Genomic DNA, 27,608 nt, shown 5'->3' with positions numbered 1-27,608 from the left:
CATGTTTAAATTGTTTTATATACAATAGAGGCCTTACAATCAGTCAATATAATTCAAAACCAAGTCGCCACAGACTAAAGAATAAAAACAAATTAATCTAAGAACAATTATGAATATATATAAATGCAATAAACAGCACCTCAAGCCATATTTTTTAAAATGAATTCATTGCTCAAAGTTGTATATCTATCCAAAATGTTCCTTTGCCACCTTTGAAATTATTATTTTACATCTTTGTATCTGCTTAACAATAGTGGAGGACTTCAATGTCCTAAATGGCAGTGCTATTACTGGGCTGCCCAACTAAGAACCATTATGTTTTCATTTTCATCTCATAATTGCCATCTTAAATGAAGAAAGAATTCTATATAATAATATTTGAATATTTGAATATGATAAATATATGGTTTGAAGTTAATAGATATTAAGGTATCCCCAACTCCTTACGTTGTTGTTGACTCATCTGGGCCAATACTGGGATTACACCAGGGCAACTGGATGCAGCTTTTTCCAGTTTGGGCTGATGAAGGGATTAAGATCTAAGCAGATTTATACAATACCAATACATTTATGTCTTTTGGGAAAATGATTTGACAGATAAACATTACCTACAAATAAGAGTGTTTAATGTGCACTTATATAACCCCAGTTACATTACAAAAATACAATGAAAATATTCCTGATGTGTGAAATGCAATGAGTTTAAAGGTACTCTGTTTTTGTGAAACTCAATAAAACATCAAAAAGGTATTCTATTCCACTGCATATGGGCGTGTGAACACATAAAGACATTTTAGGAATATGTGAACAGTATGACAGATGAAATCCAGAATATCAGTTTATCTCTACCAGCAATGATTTAAATCACATTTATAACCTCAAGATGCCTGACTGAAAAGAAAAGAGTATACATTCACAGACTTTTGAATCTAACAGGTAAAACATCCTCTGCTTTACAATGGGAGAACAACAGTGTGCCAAGTATTAATAGTTAGTTTAAAAGAAATGACAAGAAATTAGTCAGTGGAAAAGATGACTAATATGGTGTGGGATGGGTATAGGTTTTTTTGGGGAGTGTGGAGTCCCGTCATATATTGCCTTCATATATTTTCTCTCTTACTGAACTAAAATTTCATTTGATTTTTTTCAACATATCCACTTGGTTTACCGTCCTTGTTTAAAGTTTCTGTATGTTTGTGTTTGTGAATGCTAAGTTAATATTCAACAAAAATACTGAAGAAAAAAAAGCTCAAACAATGAATCCCATTCAACCACACAGACCTGTTTAAACACAGCAAACGCTTCATGATCACAAAGATGTAGACACTGATTGGAGATTGGAGTGCTTCACCTCACTTTACTCTGAATATGGAGAACTCATCTGTAAAACAAAAATGAGAACAACATTAGCAGAATGTATAGAGGACTCATGTACAAAACAAAAAAACAAAAAAAATCAAAGTAAAAATAATAAGTGAAAAGAAACTACAGCGTGGGTGTTCATGGTAATGAAGGAGCATGTCACCCATTGCAACAGTGTGGCCAACTAATTTGTTTTTAACAGTTTCTGGACAACAATGGAGCTCATAGCTCAGAGGAATAAAATATACATCAGGTTTTGGATACACACAGAATACTTGTACCTGTAGAATCAATTCACTGTTGGTTTGGTCTTTTCGTGAATTTACTGACAATAAGAAAGAACACAGAATATTGCCAGTGTTTCTTTTACAACAGAATTGGTAGCCTATAAAAGACAAAGCATGCAAACTTACGGTGTCAATGTTGAAGCATAGACTCTCGCTGAGCATGTCAAACTCCCCAGGAGTCATTGGTGGTTCAGGAGACTGACAAGGAGGTGGTGTGGTGCTTGCATGAGAGCTGTAGTAACAGCACAAAGAAGATTATACAAGTGATGGGACTGCATCTGTGTTATGTAGTATTTTCTGGATAATTTGTTGGTTGCATTGACAGCACAAAAAATAATCGACATCTATTCACCAACTTTGGTCCAATAATTCAGTGTCAGGGTAAGATGTTTGATGAAATGTTTCCAAAAAAATTAACTACGGTACAAAGTAACTTGGGGTCTCATGTAGTCTTAAAATGAACTCACCGCAGTTCTGAGATGGGGATCAGGGTAGATGGTATGTATGGATAGGCTGGAATTTTAACAGAGATATGAGAGAGATTAGTGTTGTTGTAGTGTTGCCTGCAATCTAGTCAGCCAACAAAGATTCAAAACAAGCCCTAAAAAACATGAACTCTGATGCCTAATTGTCACTGCATGGCTCAGCTCGACTCAGATCAACTCAACTCACTCCTGTTACCAGGTCCTTTTCTGTATTTTACTTTCCACTGCAGATAGTGCCCCTTAGGTGTAGACAGGATTCCAGCTGATTGCCCTACACTTGATGAACCTTTCATTGGCAACCAAACAAAGGAACATCTGCATAATTTTGCAGGCTACCATTCTTTAAAATCTTGGTCGAGTAAATACGAACTTGTGGTTGCTATTGATGGTAGCTTGGCTATTTATAAATCTTCTTTTTTGCAGGTTTTTGCAGGATGTCTCATGTCATGCAAGTGATGATTAGTGTTGATTCTCTTTGACCAATAAGGGGATGCAGTGGGTACTATCCACAACTTATACAAAAAAGAATGAGTCGAGTTGAGTAGAGCCGTGCCATACCACGCAGTGGAAATGCTGCATGAATGAAGGAATGGTTTTGCACTCTTGCCTTTGCTTGGCTGACTGTTGTACAGCCGTCCAAAGGCCTCATCTTTGGGGATGTCGGGGTAGAGGAATTTGAGTGGGTTCTCTGGGACAACTCCGTCTGAGATCACTTTGTAGTCTCGTATGATGTCGGCAAATGGGAGAGCGCTAAGCCTGTTTTTAGTGTATGGCTCAACAGAGTTGAACTTCACCTCTCCTGTTGTAAAAAGGCAGTGTTAGCAAAGCAGAGCAGTAGATCAAGTAAAGACAATAGGCTAAAAATACAAGTTTATGAGCCAAATGTACAGGGTTTTCCTCACCATTTTCGTTGTGCTCCACCCAGGTGAAAGTGATCCCTCCAAGATGGCTCTCACTGAAGCGTAAGAGGAATGTGCCCGGCTCTCTGTCCTTTAGCAGAGTGCGCTCCATCTCTTTACTCACAAAGCCCATGATGTAGCTGCATGGATGGTGTTGGTAAAAGAGAAAAAGAAAACAATCACTTTTTCCTGCTTCTTCTAACACTTTAAAATATTGCACTTCCATTTCTTACAGTGACATTCATCAGTTATGTTGTGTAACTTTATCTTTTGTACTACCTATTTCATACAACTGAAGCTTATAAAATATAGATAACAAGAAAATTAAGTAGGGAAAAAGGCAAAAAATGTTACAACTATTGCAGTTTTAAAACTTGTACCCCCTTTACCTTAGAATGTTAAAGCGATTTTTTTTTAAGTAGCTGCTTTTCGTGATTGTGTTTTGAGCTTTTCCATTTTAAACTTGCAAAAAGAGGAACTGGATACTAGTAGTTTCTGCAGGTCTGACATGCTGCTACTTTCTTTTCCTGTAAGTCAGTCACTAACTGAACAACATTTGCAAGCAGCTTCACATATAAAATTGTGTCACTACAACACCTAATGTGCAATAAATGTTGAACTAATTAAAAATATTACGGGTTGAGTTTCTTTGTTTGACCCTAACCAGAAACTAGAATTACTTGTATGCCTCTGAGAACCTGTCAAGTTGCACTTACAGTTTATATCCATGTCTGTTAAATCATGATGCTTCACACACATCTTCCCTCCTACAGCACAGAGGATCTATACAATCAGCACAGTTTCAAGGTGGACACCCAAGATTGGTGTCACCAATTCAGTATCTGACCAAATGTCTTCTCTTCAACTCCTAACTTATGACACTGAGTAATGGCTGGAAACATGTTTTTGCAGAACGTTATGACGTAACAGTGAAGCTGACCTTTGGCCCTTTGAATATAAAATGTCATCACTTCATCATTTTATCCTATTAGACATTTGTGTGAAATTTTGTCATACTTAGCGTATGAGTTCCTGAGCTATGGCCAAAAACATTTCTTGTGAGGCACAGTGATCTCAATCTTTGCCCACCGAAATCTAATCAGTTCATTGTTGAGTCCAAGTATGTGTCTTTGAGCACTCCCTAAAGGTGTTCTTGTGATATTGCGTTCATGAGAATGGGACAAGTGGATGGACAGACAGACGTACAGAGGGACAGACAACCCTAAAACATATCACCACGGATATCACCAATGTGGAGGCATAACAATGGCTTAAAATGCAATAGACTATTCTTATCCAGTGAATCATATAAACATCATAAGAAAAGCAGTCCTAATGCATAGCAGAGATTTATTGGGACAGTGAGGTGGGGTGAGACACAGCAAGTTAGCCAGTGGCTTACTTCTCATTCCAGACTGGCAGCAAGTGCTTCTTGATAAGCTCCAGGATGGAGTCCAGCCACATCCAGAAACTGAATGGCTTTCCTGGAATATTCTCCTTGAAGAATGCAGGACACATAAAAGAGGTACAATGAGTAGTTTTCTGACATTTAAACATCACATTATGTAAGATAGACATGAAATGGAATGACAAAATATGTCCAGGCTAAACATTACAGTATGGGGCATAGAACGTGCTTTCCTATTGACCACCAGATGGCACAAGTAGATTGAACATGAGACCACATGGTACTTTGTGGTAATTGTACCTTATTAATAAACACTTACCTTTGAAAACTTAGACCAGAACACTTGATAGTCACTACAGGAGGCATGCTGACCTACAATAATATACAGTAAATAACATTAATAATAATAGCACCAAAGTACCCAACACACAGTAACTTGGCCAGTATCAGCTATCAGCTATCATGTCAGCATATACCCATGTGATCTAGATACAAGTTTTCTTTTGTTTCAGTCATCCAAAACTCGACTATGATGATTTCATTTTAAAAAATGGAGGGCAAACATACCGAGAAGCTTCTCTCCCAGCATGGTGAGCTGCTCCTTGTTGAGGCCTTGACCTGCAAAGGTGGAGAACTGCCAACTGAGGACCTCAGAGAGCTGGCTCCAGGTGGCCCGAGGTGGGTTCCCAAAGAATGCCAAATTCTGTGGATTATGGGAAACAAGAGGAAAAGGGTAAGAGAAGGGAAGTGCGTATATGGAAGTAATTTCTGAAAACATCTCTTAAAATAATATAATGCAATACAATTCAACTGCACCACAAACTACACTCTCTAAAATGACCGTAAAATTTAATTAACTGCTGTCTGTAAAACCTTCATGAAGGTAGAAATTACTGCAGGACTGTTTTATTAGACTGCATTGGTTAAAGATAGGTGTGCCTAATAAACTGGCTAGGGTAAGTAGCACTTTTCAACATATGCTTTTGTCACAGCGTGTTAGCTCACCCTTGGCTCATCAGTCAAAAGGTTATACCACATGACAGATGCCCAGCCTCCAGGGAGCTGGCTCACGTTGGAAATGACCACCAGAGGCAGAGAACACGTCTGAAACAATTCACATACACAATAAGCAAACTGCAGCATCAACAGCAGAGAGCCCCACATCACGACAAATCTAGACTATTTCTGACCTCTAGATCAATGGTAAGGCCCTGCATTGTGAAGCAAGCCTCAAAACTGAGAGAGTGAAGTTCCTCGGTCACAGAGAGGAGACCCTGTAAGACACACAAAACACATCTGTTTCAGAGTCTATCCCTCTAGCACTGCATTATAACTTGAAATTAATTCCGTGCAACAATTTTAGAAAAATATTAGTATCTTTAGACAATAATAGTAATGACATAGTTGAAACATTTGCTTATTTAATTCAGAATACAATGCACAAACATACATACACAGTAACAGTAACATAGGTATTCAGCATACATTAAAGGTGCTTTATGTAACTCTGGAGAACAATAGTTGGTTGTTGAGTCTCATTCCTAGGTCGTCAAATACAGACGTTATAGGCTGATAGTTAGGTGCTACTACCAAGCCAAGGTCATTAACTCATCTGCATTTCTTACCTCATTCCCCTTTGTGCCATTGATATATTTCTTTTCTTTCAGCTGCTGTAAGACACAAGCTTAATGTCAAAAGAATGATCAAAAACTGATTGAAAAATTCAACAGTTCTCCACTTTGACAAATAAATAGCAAAAATAAATACAGAGTTTGTCACATTACAGAAAAATATGTTATTAATCACTGAGCCAAATTTGAATATTTAAAGTAATTCGCAAGTACGTATATAAAATTTGGTTTCAAAATCATGAAAGAAAAAGCAGTAGGCCTATTCTCTGCTCTGAAATGCTGGAGGAGTGTCCGCTGAAGGAGCTGAGCTGAAGGGGGAGCTGCTGCGAAGTGACAGACTCTCGTTAGCAGCTAACCCAATAGCACAGCACACACACCCCAAGGTCACTCAAAAAAGGCTGGGACACAGTCTTTGACCCCATGGGAGCTATGGCGTATGACATATGCAAAATATAGCTGCGATGTTGGAGGGTTACAGCAGACGGTGCTAGAAATAAAGGGACAGTGCCCACTCAGGTGCTCTTTGGGTGTGCACAGCCTGACAGAACTTTTGGGTACACACAATTGGATGGCAGCCAATATGCAGCTGAATGTTTGCATATAACAGGCATTTGTTTATGGCCTATTATTACAGACTTTTTCCAATAATTACAGAATTGTAATTCCCACTGCTATCTTTATTTATCATACAAAAATATTCTGACCTAAGGCCGACTACAGATGCCTCAGTGAAATGAATCAATCATCCCCCATGTTCTACGGTAGTACACAAGCTATTGAGCCTTTTGGCAACTGCACACCAGATTTCATTGCGAATTTGTTGTACCCCAATGATATGACGTTATATGATTCCCTGACTTCTCATTTTATCCTCCTTGATACACCCTGAACCGAAGAACAAAAGAGCTATGGTGCAGCAACAGTCTCTCGTTCAGTAGCTTATGTTAACAAAGCACACAACCACAGCGGTAAGCCATAACTGCTGGCGGGCTGGGTAGCCGATTCAGGCTTAAGTACTGCAAGTGTTTTTACATAATTGTGGCATTTAACAGAGCTTTTTATTCATGTATTTATTAGACTGAAAAAGCTAAGAGAGCTTGAGGAATGTAGCACACTCATGCTACGAGCTAGTTTTTCTTAAGTGAGTGAGGGGTTACATTAGGGATGGTTGCATTTTGTCATTGAGCTATGATTTCAGACCCACCCAAAAATTCCTGGACATGAAAATGGTTAAAAAACAGTTCAGCAATCTAACTCCATAATTCAGTGCGACACAGTTCCCAGTCTTTTCTCTCAACAAGTATTTTCTAACATGAATGTGCTTGGAAAGAAATCACTGATTTTACAGTTCACAGACTTCCAAATCTAGGTGCAGGTGAAACTTTATTAAGTCGACTAATACTGTATGATAGCCACTGAGAGGTTACATAATGACTTTTTCATAAAGTGATAATACTAACAATAAATGGCACTTTAGCACTTTGTCTTACCAGGTGTCTAAACTCCACTGAGAGGCAGCCATTTGAGTAGTCCTCAATGTCCATAACTTTAGTGTTGTTGGTGAGGATGAAAAACTGACGACTTCTGAGGAGAAAAAGAAGGTAAAACAAAGAAGCCTCATGGATTTGTCAATTTCTACTTTTTTTTGTAATTCTCTCCTAATAACTCCCTTTCTGCAATTCTCTTTAACCCTTACCACTATAAGAATGCAGCTGTAGCTGCTGAAATGTACAATTTGTTTTCTGAATACATGCGGTTTAAAACAGAGTTTTGTGTATGGCTTCAAAATAAAAACTCCAATCTCAGAACCATCTTTAACTACAGTATGAAGGACAACTTGTTTTCAGATTACTGGAACAACTGTCTTAATACCTTTTCTCTGCCAGTTTAAGTATTTTGAAAGAAACTGTAACAAAAATGAGCTGAAAGAAAGAGAGGTTTGTTGTAATGTTTATGTCACAGGTAACAAAAGAAATTCACATATAAAAAGACACATTTATTTTGATACTTGCTTCTGAAGTGGGCAACAAAATTCAGATGAACACTTTCCTCCAAACAGATCTGAGGCATTTAGGAATGAAACCATTTCTTGAAGCAGTAAAGTGAATTTGTATAATGTTTGCAGTACTGACTGCAGTATGAAAACCACGGCTCCTCAAACCTTCTAACTTGCTGCTACCGCTTTTATCTGTGTTAAAATTAAACATCAGCAGTATGTCCTATTATAAGGATGTTTGTACTCACACTCTGCCAGGGGGGAGGTCCCTAGAGACACACACATACACACAAACATAAAGATTAGCACTCAGACGAAAATTCATCTGAAGAATATGACTTTACAGTGCAGATAAACAGATGGAATACTTTATAGTTATTTACACTTATGTATATTTAAGTATTTTTATTGACCTGAAAGTGAAAATCAGTTGCAAAAATTAAACAATTTCTCACTTATCAAATGTTGTTTTCACTTTCAGCTGATAATCCACTTCTGGAAGTTTAACCAGGAGTCTGGGAAAAATCGGGAAAAGAAAAAGAAAATTAAAATTAATTAAACTCCCAACCAACATTACTACTTATTATTGAAGTAAATATATAAATACATATATATATATAAATACCTGACTTTGGTGGTGAATTGTACTCCAGTCTTGATGATGAGGGGTTTCTGTGGGTGTGTGGGCATGCATGGCTGCTTCTCCACCACAAATGAACTGAGAACAAACCACACCTCATATGATTTACACTGTTATCACCGTGTTCACTTGAGAGATTGTGCCTGTAGAGCATTCAAGTCACCAGTTGGTTGTTTAGGTTCTGTATTTTGCACCTTACTACATTGTGCAATGTGTTGTTAGTGCTGCAAGTACAGAAGGAAGTCATTCATGCATGTCAGAGTTCTCAGTCTTCCATGTACAGTTTTTATATGTTGACAGACATGAAAACTTTAAACTTTTAAAGGCTAGAATTAGCACCTTGTTGTTGCACTTACAGTTTACATCCATGTCTGTGAAAACATGGAAGCTTTACGCACATCTTTCCCCCGGCAGCACAGCAGATGTATACAATCAGCACCGTTTCAAGGTGGACACTCAGGATTAGTGTCACCAATTCAATATCCGACCAAATGTCTTCTCTGCTGTTATGAGTAATAGCTAGAAAGGTGTTTTTGCAGACTGTTATGATATTACAGTGAAGCTGACCTTTGACATTTTGAATATAAAATAACATTTTGTTCTGTGAGACATTAGTGTAAAATTTTGTCATGAATGAATAAAGTCTTGCATTATGGCCCAAAACCTATTTTGTGAAGTCACAATGGCGTTGACATTGACCTCCAAATTCTAATCAGTTCATTCTTAAGTCCAAGTGGACGTTTGTGCCAAATTTAAGGAAACTCCCTCTAAGTGTTGATATAGCACATTAACAAGAATGAGTCTGATGCAAGGCCACAGTGACCTTTGACCACCAAAATCTTATCAGTTCAGGACTCCAAGTGAACGTTTGTGCCAAATTCAAAGAAATTCCCTCACAGCGTTCTTTAGGTTTTCACATTAACAAGAATGACACCAAGCAAGGTCATAATGACCTTGACCTTTGACAACTAAAGTCTGATCAGTTCATTGGTGAATCCAGGTGGATGTTTGTGCCAAATTTCCCTTTCACCGTTCATGTTCACGAGAATTAGATAGATGGACGTACATATATATGGATGGACAGACGGCCAAGGCTGATGCTGGCCCAGAGGAATAAATTGTGAAAACTGGTTTCAAAATAATGTAAGGTAATAAATGCATAATTAAAATATACTTTGGTGGAACTTAACAATTCAAAATACAGGGATTATAAGATGTCATTAATAAGTTTATCAGTTATTAATAATCACTTACGACTAAAACTAATGACCTACTCTTTTTAAATTCCCCAAAATTCCCATCATGCTTACACACTGATCTGATCTGAACCGTTAAAAGTTGACTTCCCTCAGGTGCTGCTATTCAGATCTCTGTTTCTAATCTGTGTTGTCTTGGAAATGGAAACATGTAAAACCAGAGACACCTCACCAAAATGCAAAATAAAAGTTTTGTATATCAGAGTGCAGTGTCATCATCAAAGCATATAATTACTAAATAAAAGGTGTAGGAAAACAAATGGAGAGTAACTACTTCTGCATTATGTTACATGTATTGTGTTTTTCAAGAACCTGTTATACTTTTGTTTGTGTCTAATGTTGTGTTGTGTGGTGTTTAGAGTACCTCTTGATGAGGTGATAGATGAGGTATTTGACTCGCTCTTCCATCTGAGGTTTCTGCAAGGGGATTGGATCACTTTCATAGGTGACCTTCAGGACCAGTTCCCCCAGTTTGTCCAGCTGACGCTTGATCTGGAAGAGACTCTGGGCTGTCAGAGTAAACCTGGAAAATGAGAGGGTAAGGAACAGTGCTTATTCATTTACATGACTGTCATGGCAAATTATGCAATATAAAAGTATTTGAATGTCACCATGTGTACTAATATTAACTGTATGAATGTCTGATTCATCTGTGGTCATGGTTAGGTATTTTCAGAGGCCTCAGAGTCCTTCAGTGTCTACATGCAGGCATGTGAAGAGGCTCCAGTGTGTCTGAAGGTTAAGATACTGTAAGATTAAGACCTTTTAGATCATTAGATTCCAATGTTAGACACATCTGTGTGAAGTGTGAAATACACTTTGTAAGGCTGAATCATTGTTCTTTGACTTTATGTTTTTTGTATGTCTCTGTCCATGCACATGTGCTGTGCCAAAAGCCTCTCTGATCAGATTTTTTAAACATATATTCAAGTAAGAATAAATGTGGCTCATGGGGTTTATTAAATGAAGATTGACCAAGGGTACAATATTTTATACATCACTGGCCTTCAAATATTATGTTATGCTGATCTGGGTTTAGCCATTGTTGTTGAGAATTAACACTGGAAACAAATGGACATAACAACAATTGAAGCAGAGTTCCTCAGCCTCAGCTTAACAGATACAGGTTAGAAGGGGCCTACTAGTAGGTTCAGAAGGCTGTTGTCAGCCCATTATCTGCCATTGTCAGGAGCAGTATTGTTAGCTTTAGGCCCGAGTAGTAAGTGGTTAAGTTCAGAAGAAACGTCATGGTTTGTGTTAAAATGGGCGCAATAGTTATGTTACTGCCTGCCTACTTTTGTTCATACAGAATGTGCCTTTTTCAGGGCAATGGGGGGCGTGAGGAAGTAACAAAACGTGGAGCTCAGCGTGTGACATAAACAGTGATGTGCTCCGAGGGAAGCCACGGCTGGTCAGTCCTTTGGTGATTCTCTCATAAGTTGGCACATCCTTCACCATTCCCATCGTTTGACGGTTAATGGCCTCTTCGTTTGTGAGGGCAAGGAGGGTGCGCAGTTCCTTGTCTCCCCAGTTGCTCACCTTTACATTGTCTTTCAGGTTTGCGTTTCCCTACTAGTTGCTCATTCCTGCTATCAGCTGTTTCCTGTCAGTCCACAGCCAGTGGGCACGTGCTGCGTCATCAACAGCTTCTCCCACAAGTCATCAACAGCCCCTCCCGTCAAAAATAAGACTTTATATAAGGAAGGCTGGATTGAAAGGGGTATAATTTTTGTTGCAGATTTATTTGAAGATAATGGCAATCTTTATAGTTATGAAAATTTCTTAAAAACAAAATCCTTTCCAGTCAAATTCAAAGAATTTGCTTCTGTTGTAAAGACCATTCCTCAGAATATGCTCGGGTTAATGAAGTGTCACTTAACTTATCAAAAGATTGAGGTTCAGACACCTTCTCTCACGATTAGAGGGATTGATATACCAATAAGCATGTTAGGAATGCACTTCATAGCTATAATAAGATCTCCCCCAGAGGAAAGTTCTTCTGGAATTCACAATTATTCGATATTAATTGGCGTAAAACATGGTTGTGCCCCTTTCAATTCTGTATTTCAAATAAAATAAGAGAACTTCAGTTCAAAATACTACACAACATTTATCCTTGTAACAACACAATTTCCAGGTTCACAGACTTGGATGATAAATGCACTTTTTGTGGAATTGAGTCAGAGACAATTGCACGTTTATTCTGCATTTGCCCTGTGTCATCTGTCTTTTGGAGGGTTTTTGAGAAATATATCTATGAAAAAACTGGACATATTATCACAGTCAGTCTGAAGGATAGGCTAGGGATTGTTGCAGTCTAAAATGGCCAATTTTACAGCAGCTTTTACTAAAAAATTGTGATGCATGTAGTTGTGATGCACATTGAGGCGTTTTTTTGCAATTAAATCACAGGAGCAATTTGAAATTGTAAAAACAGTTGCAAAATTCTTCTTGTATAATTCATTAAAAATCAAAGGTAACTTGTTTTAGTGAGAATGAATCCACACTGTTCTGAGTCTGTGATGTACACTACACTAAAGTTACCACTAACCTGCATATTTAGTCTACCTCACATTGATCTTTCAGCACATACAATATGGAGGCAACAGCCTCGGTCATGGTGACTTGTCTGTTGTCAATGTGTTTCATTCTCCGGGTGTGTTTTGCTGTCAAGGGATGACTTTTGTTTGTGTTTCACCTCAACGTTGCATGTGGTGCAAAACAGTTTACCCCCGCTTTCATAAAAAACGTCAGGGAATTACCTTGCATGGTCTTTTGCAGTAATATTTTTTAGTAAATATGAGCCATTGTGTTGCATGTGTCTGCATCTTCACAACCAAAAACAATGAAGTGAGTTTGGTAAGGTTACATGGGGGACTGCTATGATTGGTGAAAGTCACGGGAAACAGTGGTTATTGGTCAAATTTGTGTTAAAATTATGTTGATTGGAGACAACTGCAAGTTCACACAAAATCCACTGGGATTGGTTATATTTGCGTTAATTGTTGTGATCCCGATGTTGCAACAACCTTAAGGGGCTGTCTATGAGGATGATAACTACCCATAATGCCCATTCAATCGAGTAAAACTCTCAAAGCTTGTGCCAAAAATGTATTACAATCATGTAGGGCTGTAATGTTCCTACAATCTACAATAGATTAAGATTAAAGTTCCACTGATTGTCACACACCCGAGTGTGTGTTGTTGTTGTTAATCATGGAACTTTACTAAAGTAAACACTGGCATAAGAGTCATGATTTTAGTGAACATTAAGCTCATTACCAACTCTGCAGCTGGTCCAGGCCAGTGAGCAGCGGACCACCAATGGCAGCAATCTGTTGTCTGCGCTTCCAGTCTTGCAGCTCAGGGTTTAGCTGAGAGGTCATGAGGTCATCAATCTCTTTGATCACAACATCCATCTTTGACAAGATCTCCTAACAAAGATAGGTAAAACAGCTGCATTGGTTTATGAACTGTAAACTTGTCATTATTAAACAGACGAGGTGTCTGCAGTTTTATATTTGGAGACATTTTGGAGAGATTCCCTCATTCCTTCCCTCATCCCTCATATGTTAGACCTTTGCATGAATGCGTACCTTCCTTTTAAAGTCGAGCCTGTTCAGCATTTCTTGCAGTCTTGTTACTTCCTGTTTCATCATCTCAGACTTCTGTCGAGTATCTGTTGATTCTGAAACACACACACACACACACACACGCACATGCACACGTACACACACGCACACCAGAAATAGTTTTGGGTACATTCTTGTTTGTTGCAGGCTGTGCATTTTTTTTTTACACAGCAGTAAGAAATAACACCCTTTTTTTCACAACTCGTGCGCACATGGTATAACAGGACCCACCTCGAGACTGTAGCGTCTTGTAGCGGAAATCAAAGTCATCCTGCATGTCCTCGATGTATTTTACAGCCTGGTCCATCAACTACACACAAACAGACATAGTTTTTAAAGTTAATTTCATAAGATGAAATGCAGTAATTTCTTTGTTTTATATCTTCCCTGAAATGTTTGTGTGCTTCAGGTACCTGTACACTGCCCCTGATGATCCCAACTCTGTTATCCATGTTCTTCTGCCTCTCAAAGGCCACAGAGTTCTGCAATGATTTCTCCAGTGGACCCTGTGGGCAAATATTCTGTCTTTAAGTCTACATTGAGTGCTTCAACCACTGTGCAAAAATACGAAAATATGAAACAATAGTCTACAGCCATGCTAGGAGCTGTGTGAGGCTGTACAGAGGAGGAAAGGTATTCGCCACTGTACGTGATCAACACCTTTACCTCTAGGCCACCAGGATGTACCATCACCAAAGTTACAAGGATTCATCTTCTGGGGACCATATCTGTAACAATGTACATGGCAATCCGTCTAATAGCTTTACAGTTATCTTGAACAAAGTGATGGACCAACCAACATCGCCATCCCTAGATCAGCATCGGCAGCAATGCTAAAAACAGATTTTCAATTTCCAGTAAACTTCTGTCAACAAAATCCACCTTGTGCATTAATGCTCTGCCACAGTTACACAACTTACAAGACTGGGGCACATCAAACATTTCTTAGGGGCAGAAAATTGTTAGTGGTTGAGTAACACCAGCGGACAGAGTCTTGAGTCTAGTCTGTCTCTTTCAAGTGGCAGCCTCTGAGGCTCGCCAAAATCTAAAGCTAAAAGGTTTGATTTGAATTGTAACATCCATAACAACTGTACATAGCTTGTTTTTATATAACTCAACCATTTACATTTTATTAAGGCTTAAAGTTATGCATAAGTAAAGGTATGGCCATTTTGAGTGAAAGGTTGTCTGGCAATAGTGTCCTCGGGCTCTCAGTAAGATCCACCCCTCGCTTCTCCACAGCTCTACTTTCTCATTTATATCTTTAATATCAGAGATCCATCTTTGCCTTCAAAGATTCTCTGTTAGCTGACAAGTAATCTCTACATACAGGTATCTGCATATGTTCTGTGGGCGACAGGATAAGATTTTGGTATTGGTAGCGTTTTGAATTCTGTTAGTAGTCTGTCTGTATAGTTTGTTTGAGTAGTGTTGATCAACCTGGTTTGAGGGGCAGGTAAACAGTCCGTACAGAACGCATTGGCTGAAATGCAGTCCCACAACCCATCAGCTATTGTCTGACAAGGAGTTAGTGCTATACTTGCTTTTTTTGTTAATTTGTCTGCATTCATATGTAGATATCTGTATATAGAAATAAGATCAAATGACTGGTGCATGGAAGAGGAAGTCTTGACCTGGATATCTGCAGGCTTCCCCAGATCAGCCTGAAGTATTGGCCCTCGTTTTATCTCTGTCAGACAGATAAACGATGCGCTCTGAGATTGTCTGGCTGGATTATGCTGTTGTTCTTTGATCTAAACCAATGAGATTATTACTGCCTATAGAAACAGATTGTATCTTAACCCTTCTGTTTCGCTTCATACCAACAAGTATTAACTGAAGGTTTTTCAAAACATTTATAATTTCAGTAACTATAGCTGTTTTCTCAGTCTGATTTCTGCAAGTCCAGTATTTTTTAGGAATGTTTTTTTGTTTTCTACCTAAAATCATCATGTATTATCTTTAATTGTCCATTTTGTTAGGTTATTGCAGCAATATAATTACGTAAGCAATGTAAATTTAATGTCATTTCTAGGACTGTGGGGGTGTATTAATACAGCACTGTTTTCCTGGTAGCAGCTCTGATTTACCAGCAGCAGTTGTTATTAAGGAACCAGAGGGACTTTCCCTTTGGGCAAGACAATGAGACAAACCTGTTCCTGCATGCAGGCACTGGAGAGGATACGACGCTCTTCCCTGAGGCAGGTAGAGATAACCCTGGCCATGACAACTGGGGTTGTCGTGTATTTCACCTGTGGACACACACACACANCACACACACACACACACACACACACACACACACAGAATATTCCAGGTTACAAAAGAGCACATGCACTTGGATTTCATCAATGTTAGCATAGAAAACAGCATAATTAGTTTACATTTTTGACTTAGTTTCGACAGTATCTATTTATCTTTCCATCCAGAATAACCAGTCCCCTGAGGAGGATGATTAGTTTTCACATTGATTTGTCGTCATTGGTCTCATACACATGAGGTTTTTACTGGAAGTACTTTAACGTATTTCGTTAGAAAAGGAATGAGGCTCAACCTGACTCAAGAAATCAAAAGACCATACTTCAGTGATGAATGAAAGTATAAATAGGAGGCATGTAGCCAAAGGTGTGCACAGATACCTGGAGTACAACCAGTTTTTTTCCCGAGGGCGTTCTAGCCTCTAACCGTAACGTTCATTAGAATCTCAGGGAGAACATTTTGAGGGTGTGATCCTCATTTATAACGGAAACAAACTGCGTAAACAAAAACAGGAATGAGTGCTTTGCAACTATTAGATTTAAGAAAGATGCTTTTAAAAGACATCATTCCTGGAAAGAATTAGTTGTTAATTTTTTGATTTTCAGCATCTAACACGTATAGAGTTTAACATTGTGTTGTTGATATGTGCTTGTTTGTGTCGGTTGTGTTTGTAAACTAGTACTATTTTAAAGAGCGTTCAGTACCTTGTTAATGATTGGTAATTAGCCAAATATCAGCCTAATAACCAAGACAATTTCAAGGACTAATTTCTTTGAAATTAATCAGAGCTTGAAGCCCTTTTTTGAATGAAAGTGTTAAGATTATTTATTATGGAGCAGATCATTTTTAAGTGCTACATCAGCAACTTCCTATAGCACTTCCATAAAGTTAAGGGACTTGCATGAGACTGTCACAAAGTCATAAAGAATCATAAAAAAAAACATAGTCAAAATAGCCAAAACTAGCACATGCATGCAGGTTTTTTTTAAACGTGAGAAACCCCACTAAAATAGGCAATAGACTCTTCTCCAATTGCCAGTAGACCAGAGCTGTGTACATGGCTCTGCAGCAGATGCGTATGTCTTTCTGATTTTTTTTTTTTTTTTGTGCTGGTGTGTCATGTTTCACATCATAGACAGGCCATAAAAGACGCTGGTAAAGAGTAGAACGCAGCACAGCGGTCAGTAAAAATGTGACAGCGGTTACTTCATTTTTATATATGTTACTTATTCAGTCTCTCTTTCAAAACCCGTGCAGACTAATTTTAAACAATGTCTGAGTACTGCTAGGATGGAGATGAATGGAAATTCTAGATGGGCTGTGGCAAAAATGAGCACATCCACCCAGGTGTGGTATTTCCATCACCGCCTCAGGGGGTGTGGCCGATAAATACCAGTGACCTGGAATGAATGCCAATTGTTACCATTCCCATTAAACCCAAAAGCCAAATATTAGTGGGTGTCAGTGTTTTTTTGTCCAGTGGGAAAGACTGCCATAAGCTGTCTCCATTGTCATTTACATGAATTTGGCAGTCCATCCAACCGGCCTCACAACAACAGACCACGTGTAACCACACAGCTCAGGATCTCCACATTCAGCATCACCTGCAAGATCATCTGAGACCTGCCACCCGAATGAATTTCTGCACAAACCATAGGAAACGATCGCAGGGGAGCAAAACTGCATGCTTGTCATCATCAATAGGGCCTTAACCTGGCAGCAGCTTGTCATTGTAACAGATAAATCCTGGTTTACACTGTACCAGGCAGATGGCAGACAGCATGTTCCCCACTGTGCGGGCGAGTGGTTTGCTTGAGATTTACATGAAGAGTGTGGTGTTGTTTTGCTCATCAGCCTTTTCAAAAACTCGCTTAGAAAAGTACGAAAAATTTTGCTGCGGGAAGAGGGAACTTTTTCTCTCGCCTCCTGGTGTGACTAAGTTTTCATGCATCAGCATCATTGCACACCCACACTCACTTTCATTACAGTAACAATGCCATTTAGCATTGGAAAGCAGCACATTAGTTTGGTTTAGTGTTTCTAGCAATCACAAGCTCACTTCTCTTTTTAGTTGACCAGCATTATTTAACAAAACAGTATTCTGGAAACATCTTAGAGATCACTTGTCAGTCAAACCAGTGTGCTGGCATTTTCTTACATTTCTGATAAACATCAGTGAAAGATCAAACAAAAATGTTAAATGCATCCCTTTATGTGTGGCAGAAGGGTTTTCCTAAGGAAGATTCTGCTTGAATGTGGCCGATAAGAAAATCAAATGGAAGAAAGATTCAAACAAACAAATTGCTACAGTTTGAATCAATAAAACAAACTCCACTCACTCGTCGTCGACAACAACAACAACAACAACCCTCAAGCACCCTTGACTACCGCAGAGGAGTAACTACTTCCTCTGAGAAGTGTTGACTTTGACACATACAAGCACACGTTCAAACACACAGGAAACAGTGGTATGAGCCTCATGGGTTTGTTCTGCAAAGGTATATGTCTTTTCCAGAATGAAATGTGTACTGAGGCACATGACGTTGTTGAGCTCTGACCACAACATCCTGTAAAGCCCCTGGACCACACTCTGCACGCTCATAAACTCACAGAGAGAATACCACCAAAACATGATAACATGAAACACATCATTATTGTACTATGTGCAAGTATTTTAGCAAGCAACAACAGAATGCATAGTTTGTTAAAAAAATAGACTTTCTTAAAATTTGCATAAAATACCAAAACGTCATATCAGTACTTGCATAGCCTTTCCTCTCTTCTTTTGACATTTGAGTCTCTTAACAGTAAAAAAGTCTCTGCCGCTCTCAGGTAACACAGAAAAACAACACAAAGATAGAAACCAGTAACACATTTGACTTCCCATTCACCTACAGCACACATCCGCCATAGACCAAAAATCTACTTCTCCTTTTTACAGATGCATAAAATTTGACTGCTACAAATGATCAACATCATGGTTGAACTAATGCCACAATGAAGCGTGCAACTTTTATTTTTACTGGGAGTGATAATAGTGTAGGGGGAGTTATGGAGCAAACAATTTTCATAAGATTTTTTTCATACAAGTGAACAAGTCACTAGGAAGGAAAGTGTCTCATCTTGTTATGATGATGAAAAAAATGACCAGCCTGAAGAGTACTGTAATGAAATCAGATTTCTATACAGGCATATGAGCAAAGTGCTGCGAGTAGACTTGGACATACAGATAAGACTAGAAACTAGATGGACAGTATATTGCCCTACAGCTTTTGCCTTTCCTTCCCCAAAGTATTGCAAATACCATGGATCTGCAGAAATCTGTCTTCTATCCTATTAACAATGTTCCCTTTCCCTGCTTTTGGAGACCTGCTTCCCATATTGTAACCTCACACCTTTAGCCTAGAGCCATTTGGATCCCTCTACCCCACGTTGAACAGTTGGGCCAAAGTCCCACCAGTTGTTCAGTAACACGTTCTTCCCTCTTACTTTCTTTGTAATGATGTATGTCAACAAAAACATCCAAGTCAAAGGATCTAGTGCACAGTCATATCTTTTCACAGACTTCCGATGCTACCTTTGGAAGTGCTCTAGCACTTCCTGTGTTTACTTGTTGATGCTACTGTCTGTCTGAATATATTGCTTTCTCATATTGCACATATGGTGAAAGTTGTATATGAAATACTGTATGTGTATGTCAAACTACAAAATTAATTTCAGATGTTAGAAGAGTATAGAGTAAACTGCAAAGTGATGTAAAAACTAGGAACAAAGGACTGCATTGTTCAAGTATTACTGCAGGACATCAACTTTAAAAATGTTGGTTAGAATATCAAAAATGGAGTAAATGGTGATTATGACATAACTAGGACATGGAAGGATGAAGGGAGTGTGGCACACCTGTAGTTGCTGTTGTATGATTTTCATGTTGTGTCTCTGTAGGAAGTTCTGCTCCTGTGAGCGCACCCTATCCAACTGGGCCAGCAGGTTGGTGAACAGCACCGCTGCCATTGACTCGTCGCTAGCTGCTGTGTCCCTGAAAAACAGACAGTGTGTGACGTTTAGGAGATTCCCAGTAAAACCCTGGAATAAGAAGATAGCTGATAATATTAATAACCTTTTTTTAAAAAATACACTCCGATTAAGTAATTCTGTATGAGTTCTATCAGTTTTTAGTTAAACTTTTGAAGTGAAACTTAACAATCAGTGGTAACATAGCTGCTTCAAAGTTAATTATAGAAATGTACAGCTTCAGTACCTAGAGATCATGGAGATCATGAAAGAACCCAGTTGGTTACTCTGATTTGTAATGAAGTCTTAAGTGTTTCTATGAGCCTGTGAACGGGCTGTTTGGCATGGATGCTTGCGTATAGGTAGCTGTTAATATACATGCATACATAATGTTAGTGTGTAGAGAGCAATGTTGCATTTACCAATTTGGAAAGTACTCAAAAATCAGAAAAACTTTTGAAGCTGCATTAATTGATTTTTTTACCACTTGGGGCAGCAAAACCAACTGAAAACATATCATTGGGTGTATTATCAATTTATAAGCAGCAGACACGACATTAGCATTCATTTGTGGTCATGTGATCTAATGACTGTAAGTCCAATATTCAGTTTCTTTTAGCTTTACTTTGTTCTCTAGCAAATGCTGATTTCAACACTTAGTTAGGAACATGATCCTCTTGAAATATGCGAAATAACCACGACCTCTGAATCACATGGTGGTGGCACAGTTAGGTTTAGGCACCAAAACTACTTGGTTAGGTTTGAAAAAAGATCATGTTTTAGGTTAAAATATCTATGTGTGTTATATATAGGATGTAAAGACGTCATGAGGTGACCTAAGTACGCCAAGTGACGTGATGTAACTACATACTGGACGTAAGAACACTGAGATAAAAGAAACCACAGTCTCCCAGTTGAAAGTCCGGTGTTTGTTTGAGCCGTACACAGTGCCATCCTCCTCCCTACATGGAGTTTCGAGTGCGGTGGTTAATGAACCAAGGAATTCATGTGTCCACCACGACAAAGGATCCTCATTGGTGCTCCACTGGCAGTGTTTCTGAGGTAGGCAACCTTTACATACTGGTTTGTGTAAAAAGGTTTTTTTGACTATATGTTAATTTAAATTTGACTCTAGTAAAAATGTCTTCTTTGTGAACATACATAGGCTACAGTTTTTCACAACAGCTGTTGTTTTTATAACAAGCTGCCATGTTCATGCTGTTATTTTACGTTGAGCATTTATTCGTTATTTCATATGTAGCCTGCATGATAACAAAATGTTTTCTGGCTTTCACAAATGTATCTTTAAAGTAAATATTGACATTTCAGTAGTATATAGGCTAATAAAAGCACAGCTGAGATGACAGGACTTCAGTTAGGCACAACCACAATTTACTATCATTTTTATTGTTTTGGAAATATTTCCAGTTACGTGGCTGCGGTGGTTGCACTGGCAGATTTGCATATCATAGAAGACTGGGTTGTTGACCTTGGCACAGGTCTGCTCTCTCTGAATGCAGTAGTAGTAGTTTGCTAACTGCATTTGATGGTTAGTGTTAGGCAGGTAAGGTATAATGGGTTTTATCACTGTTTTTTGTCACTTAGAGGAGCAGCAAGCTTGATGACAGTAAAGTTGAGTCCTGCAAAATCAAAACAATAAGCTGAGAGATACTAAAAACACGTTGTAATTTAAAGGGTCAGATTTCTCACTTATTCTCAGTTTTTTTTTTCATCTTGTGAGCTGTCTGTCTCTGATATAGGCCTACCTGCTTCAACCCCAATGCAATAAATGTAATATGTGTTTTTTCTGTAATTTCGGTGATAAGTCTTTACAAATTAAATGGTACTTGCTTTTGTGTGTTAAAAAGACGAAGAAAGGGCAACCTCCAACACACATTCACACAGAGCAGGACTCACCAATCTTGAGACTCAATCCAGCTGGACAGACCTTGTCGGATGTCCATGGGGAAGTTATCGTCATACAGATAATCCACATGTTCCAGGAGTCTGATCTCCAACTGCTGAATCTGTTTCCACTGGCTCATGCTGCCCTGCATAGAGACAACACAATACATACAGAAATCAGCCCGTTATCAACATGCCCTTAAAGTAAAAAAAAAACACACACACAGTAGGTCAATTATTTTACTTTTATTCTAGAATTTATGACACATATATTATTGTAATAATTTGTCTGGTAGTTCAGTGCTAGTTTTCTCATATTTGTTACCTGTGCTGTTTGTGCGATGCTCCTCCGTCAGTGTCGCTCACCATGTGCACTTGTTTCCCTCTTTGACACTTTCGTTTTTTAATGTTCAGGAAGCGACATCATTTACCGTCAGGGGCAGTACACAGGTAGGTAGGAAACCCGCCCACCCAATCACTGCACGCACGAACACACACACACACACACACACACACACACACACACACACACACAACATTTTTGTNAGGTAGGTAGGAAACCCGCCCACCCAATCACTGCACGCACGAACACACACACACACACACACACACACACACACACACACACACACACACACACACACACACACACAACATTTTTGTGTGTGGTGATAGAGGAATAAGATAACCCTTTACCGGTAATACGATCATACGTCACAAGAAATGTGAGACTGTACATCAAGCTAGAAACTCCATATTTTAAGGGCAAAGAAAGTAAACCCCCTTGAATCCCGTTAGTTCCGTTTGTACGAAACTCCAAACAAAATCAGGACATTTAATATGTTGTCTGCTTTTGTTCATTCCTTAAAAAATCCTCTTTGAACAGGAATATCCTTTATGAATGATAAGGTATAAGTATTTTGTTACAATTCCATTTTATATGTACTTCAAGTTTTTTTGCGTTTGTTTACCAAAATCGGAGGGGAAAAGACATTTCAGAGCTTTAAATTAATTGTGTTTCATTCAAATGATAAGATACCTTAGCTATTGTCCTGTATGTTTTCAGGAATTTTTTTTTACTAATTTTGCAAAATGTTCTATTTTAGAATACTGTAGTGGATTATAATTACTGATGCATATGAACTTTACTTAAATGTTAAAGCTGGTAAAGGTGGGGCTTGTTTTTTACCATATACTCTGTCGGGAAGTAGCAATTCTGTCTTTATTAAAAAACATTATAATTAAGTGTATGCTAATTATGTTTGTATTATTAAGAAGAATTTGCAATGTAACTCGTAATTAAAGCTATCAAATAGTATAGTGGAGACAATATGTCCCTCTGAGATGTAGTGGAGTACAAGCATAGAATAGCAGAAAATGGAGATACTCAAGTTAAGTGCAAGTATCTCAAAACTGAGTGTGCTCAGTTACTTTTTACCACTAAGCACAAATACAACATACAATAGTATAAGTTGTTTTCAAAGGTTACTCACACATGTACAGGCATTCTCATTTCCAGCTATTCAATATTTAAACAGACAAGTCACTTGTTTGACATCTTGTTTCATGTTGATATCAACAGTATCAAATATCAAATACCGCCTTTGACTTTCAAAAGATAGGGGAATTAAATTCACTGGACACTCTGAAGCCATTGCTCTTTTCTGGGAGGATCAGCTTTATACCAGCATTTTAGTTATAGCACACAATTTGACCTTTTCAGTTTATTTCCTCTGAACCTCTTGGAACTTACTGAGCCTTTTTAAAAAAATAAAAAATAAAATATATATATATATATATATATATGAAACTATATATTTATATATAAAAGATTTATGTCTCGTAGGGACCAATGGGCTTGGAGCTGAGAGCCACAGACAGGGTAGCAAAATCAGGAAGTATCGAGAGATGACTAAAACGTCATTGGTTTTGGTCTTTCATGGCTTTTTTGGACAATAATATCAATACTGAATAGCACTAGCTGCCCCCCCACCCCCCCACCTTCTGTGCAGCAGAGTCAAAAGTCACCTGACTTGTTTTTTTTCCCTTGCTCTTTCTCAGCTCATTAGAGCTGCTGGAGGCTGTAGGCTACTGATAAGAAATTTTAGTCACAAAGCCAAGCAACAGATTTTCCAAAAGATAAATACTTGGTTGTTTAACAAATCTCACTGCTGTTTTGAAGGTGTTTCCAGACTCTTCAAGGACTCTTCTTAACATCTGGATTTAGAAAAATTAAATCCACTGCACAATAAAACCTGTTTTTAACATGTTTCCTAAGTTGCTCCTATTTTTCCTTATCCCAGAGGATAGCTGGGGGTGACATGTCTTTTCCTTTAATTCGTACAACATGAACCAAAATTGCCTCATAAATGTACAAAAGTTAAATTAACTTAATTAGTTTCTCCTCCTCCCTAAACACACTCCTCCATCTTTTTCACCAAGATGCAGGCCCAGAGTGGGGTGGAGCTGTCCATGCTAGGCTCGTGGAGTTTAGGGAGGGTCAGTAGGGCATGGAGAGCTTCATCAGAGATCGGAGCACCATCTTCCCCCAGGAACACTGGCTCCAGATAAACCGCAAGATAGGCAAGACTGGCTTCACCTGCCAGTTCCTCAAGCGGGATCAGCCTAAGACCCTCAGCCTGATTAACACTGAGTTTATACAGTGGTACTGGAGGTCTCTTCTAGCAGATATTAACTTCATATCACTAGTTTCAGTTTATGTCTAATTGCAGAGGCTTGTGCAATTTGGAAAGAATTGATTTAATTGAGTAATGTCATAATTTTCAGGATTTGGGGTGGATTGTTTTCCAGATGTATTTAGAATTACTCAGTTTTTCTGTGGCAAATACTGCTATCAAGAGTTGATAATGAATTATGTTTTGTCATGGCCAGATGGAGGAGTAGTTCAGCGGGAAACTAAGAAGAAAAATTAGAAGAAAGAAGAACTTACAGTCTACAGACCAAACACTGCAATGGTTTTGATGGCATGTGAGTCATTTAATTCATCTTTAGAGAAAATGCCAGTGTCAATAAGACAAGTTTCTCTAAAAACCATTCTCTTTTTACTGTTATATTTCCGGTAGATTCCAGGTGACAGTATTTCTAGATTTCAAAATAAAGGATTTGAAAGTAAAACTGTAGATAAAAAAATATACACAGATAGGGGGCAAGTTAGAAGTAAATGGAGACACACACACACACACACACACACACACACACACACACACACGCACACACACACACATTGCTCTCCAATTATAGTAGTAGGATGACTTTTTTTATGTCTTTTTATGACTTTTATTGGCTTTTTGTATCTAACGTTTAATGCTTGAGTTGTACTTGCTTAGCGTGTGTGCATATGAAGGTTTTATAAAGTAATTCTTAATTTCTTTAGGCTTTAATGTACTTTTCCTCATTAGGGCTCAGAAAGCAATTAAGGGAGAAACACTAATAACCAATCTGATGCTCTCAGAATAAAAGTACTTAAGGCATGTGTTGTGTTGAGTTTACTCAAAATGATGTGTACACTTTGTTTAAGAGATTTAGGATCACAAGCCAGGTACTATGTGGGTGATTGTTTAATGGCACACAAACAGTATATGGGTCTAACTTGAGATCAATAGTTAATGAGACAAAGGGATAATGTGGCTTTTAAAATTTCAGTTAAATCATTTTGTGATTGCATGAGGTCTGTTTATTTCATTGCATAAGTTGTTAATTGCTGAACTTTAACAACGCTAAATAACAGGTCTGAACATGCAGTTATATCTTCTTCTTCTTCTTTTTAATGGCAACTTTCAACCAGGCAGTTTGACATATCCTATTAGAGGTTTTAAAGTGGATCTCCCATGTTGCCTAACATGTGAGACCACAAGTTTTATTACTAGAGGATATTGAAATTTTATGGGTGATAACTGTAACTCTCTTTAATAAATCTACTTAATGAATTGATCACTGATTGATGGCTCATCGTATTATCTATGATGATATCATTCAAGCTGTTGCTGCCAGTCTGCTTCATTATGTCTGTGTGTGTGTGTGTGTGTGTGTGTGTATATATATATATATGTTTATTCTTGGGAGATTGTTCTGGCAAAGCTAAAGAGAGGTGACTCATGATGTTACAGAAACAGATTTGATACAGATAGCATACTATAATTAAATTAAATTAATTATTAACTATAATTAGTCAACAAGTGTACATCAGATGTCATAATATTATTCATGTTGCCATGCAGATCCGCTGCACTCATACTGTATTTAAGCATATTCATATCTATCCCTCACTGTTTATTATTACCTTTATAAATACAAATCTGCACTGTTCTGTTTTTTGCACTTATGATTACAGGCTAAACTGCACTTTGTTCTCTCAGTACTTGTACTCTGTTGACAATAAAGTTGAATCTAATCTAACTGAAACTACAGAGAGATCTTTTTTTCTCCCTATGTGACAAATATGATCTGTTTTGTAACTGTTTAGGCAGAGATAATCACAATGAATCAAACATTTTCAACTCTGGTTTCCATTCACTCATATCAGAACAAGTCTGTGCCCAAATAAAACCCAGTTTTTAAGGGAATAGTCTGACATTTCAGGAAATTCTGTTTGGTCAATCAGATGGGAAGATTCAATTTTTTTTTTTTATCTCTTTTAGATCAGCTTAGCTACACTCCTAACTGGGATACAGTGTGACAGTTCTGTCTGACATATTCCAGTGCTGATTATTGGCAATGGTGGAAAAAGTTTTCAGACCTTTCGTTCGTTCATTTTTTTTTTCTTTTGAAATGCCATTTGAAGTTGTGTGTAGCATATTACAGATTTCAAACTTAAGATATTAGCAGATACAGATAAAATTAAATAAAACCATGATAGATCCGATTGTAACTGCCTGTAGTGGAGAAATGAACATAAATGGAATTGAAGACTAACACCTAACTAAGCACTCAAGTCAATAAAACTAGCAGGTATTGATTACTGAAGATGTCTTAATTGTTGTCTCATTCAGTTAACTTAGCAACTGAGCATTTACAGTTTACATTAATTTCCCAATAATTAATTTACTTTTTCACTGTTTGACAACAGTCTAAGAAATGTAAGTAGGGGATAAAAATGAAGGGGATAAAAGCAAGCCATCTGAAGAACAAAAAAAAAAGAAAAATAAACCCATAATATTTTTTTGTTGTTGTTGTTGACAGAACAACTGAAACTCCAAAAGGTGACTTAAGTTTCTAGGGAAGCACAGTGCATTCACAAAAGGAAAAAAAAAAAATTCTCAAAATTATGACTTTTGCCTCTTAATATTATTACTTCATAATTACAATAAGATCTTGTTAGAAATGGATATTCATAGAGATAAGGATTTTGTAATCAAAAGTAGTACCCAAAGCCTGCATGGCAGCTGGCAAACCAACACTGATGTGGAGGAGCAGAATCTTGAGAATTCATGGACAGAATCACAGCAGGTTAACTGATGGCAAACTGAATAAACTAAACTACTCACTGCCACACTGTGTGTGTGATTGAGATGTGATCATTTGTTTTTGTAAATGTGTTTTACTAAGAGTATCATATGTACAGAAAGACCAGCTGATGCTTGAGGCTGAAATTATAACATACACACATAATTTCAAGTCACGCGGAGAGGGTGGGGGGTCATATGCATTGAAACAGACAATATTACTGATGTATTAAATAACGTTGCGGAGCACTTTTTTTTATTCCGACGCCACACAGTCACATCTACAGTACACGCATGAACACGAACACATGCTTGCTCAGATTAACCCCTCTGATCCCACTCTAACATTCACACACAACAGGCCAAGCCTATTTA

General features: G+C 38.0%; 1 protein-coding gene across 2 annotated transcripts; it reads right to left on the bottom strand.

The window, feature by feature from the left end:
* Positions 1 to 608: 608 nt before the first annotated feature.
* On the bottom strand, positions 609 to 22,193 carry stat4 (signal transducer and activator of transcription 4). 2 transcript variants are annotated; one of them, XM_050049585.1, is made up of 24 exons: positions 22,097 to 22,193; positions 21,784 to 21,917; positions 19,756 to 19,891; positions 15,750 to 15,848; positions 14,010 to 14,102; positions 13,828 to 13,906; positions 13,561 to 13,652; positions 13,247 to 13,398; positions 10,329 to 10,487; positions 8,694 to 8,786; positions 8,524 to 8,583; positions 8,317 to 8,337; positions 7,563 to 7,656; positions 6,067 to 6,111; positions 5,632 to 5,715; positions 5,447 to 5,545; positions 5,009 to 5,144; positions 4,761 to 4,813; positions 4,436 to 4,530; positions 3,037 to 3,173; positions 2,742 to 2,933; positions 2,117 to 2,162; positions 1,776 to 1,881; positions 609 to 1,381 (listed from the first exon to the last, which is right to left on the bottom strand). In XM_050049585.1, exons 2-24 carry the CDS (start codon positions 21,909 to 21,911, stop codon positions 1,358 to 1,360), a joined length of 2,223 nt encoding a protein of 740 aa, XP_049905542.1. In that variant the 5' UTR covers positions 21,912 to 21,917; positions 22,097 to 22,193; the 3' UTR covers positions 609 to 1,357. The 2 variants fall into 2 exon arrangements, with proteins under 2 accessions (XP_049905542.1, XP_049905543.1); XM_050049586.1 differs by having other exon boundaries at positions 7,563 to 7,653.
* Positions 22,194 to 27,608: the final 5,415 nt, after the last annotated feature.

The sequence above is a fragment of the Epinephelus moara genome, chromosome 7, assembly GCF_006386435.1.
Source record: "Epinephelus moara isolate mb chromosome 7, YSFRI_EMoa_1.0, whole genome shotgun sequence".
NCBI classification, from domain to species: domain Eukaryota; kingdom Metazoa; phylum Chordata; class Actinopteri; order Perciformes; family Serranidae; genus Epinephelus; species Epinephelus moara.
Note: the sequence above shows the minus strand (reverse complement) of the source record. Positions and strands in the feature narration are given on the sequence as shown.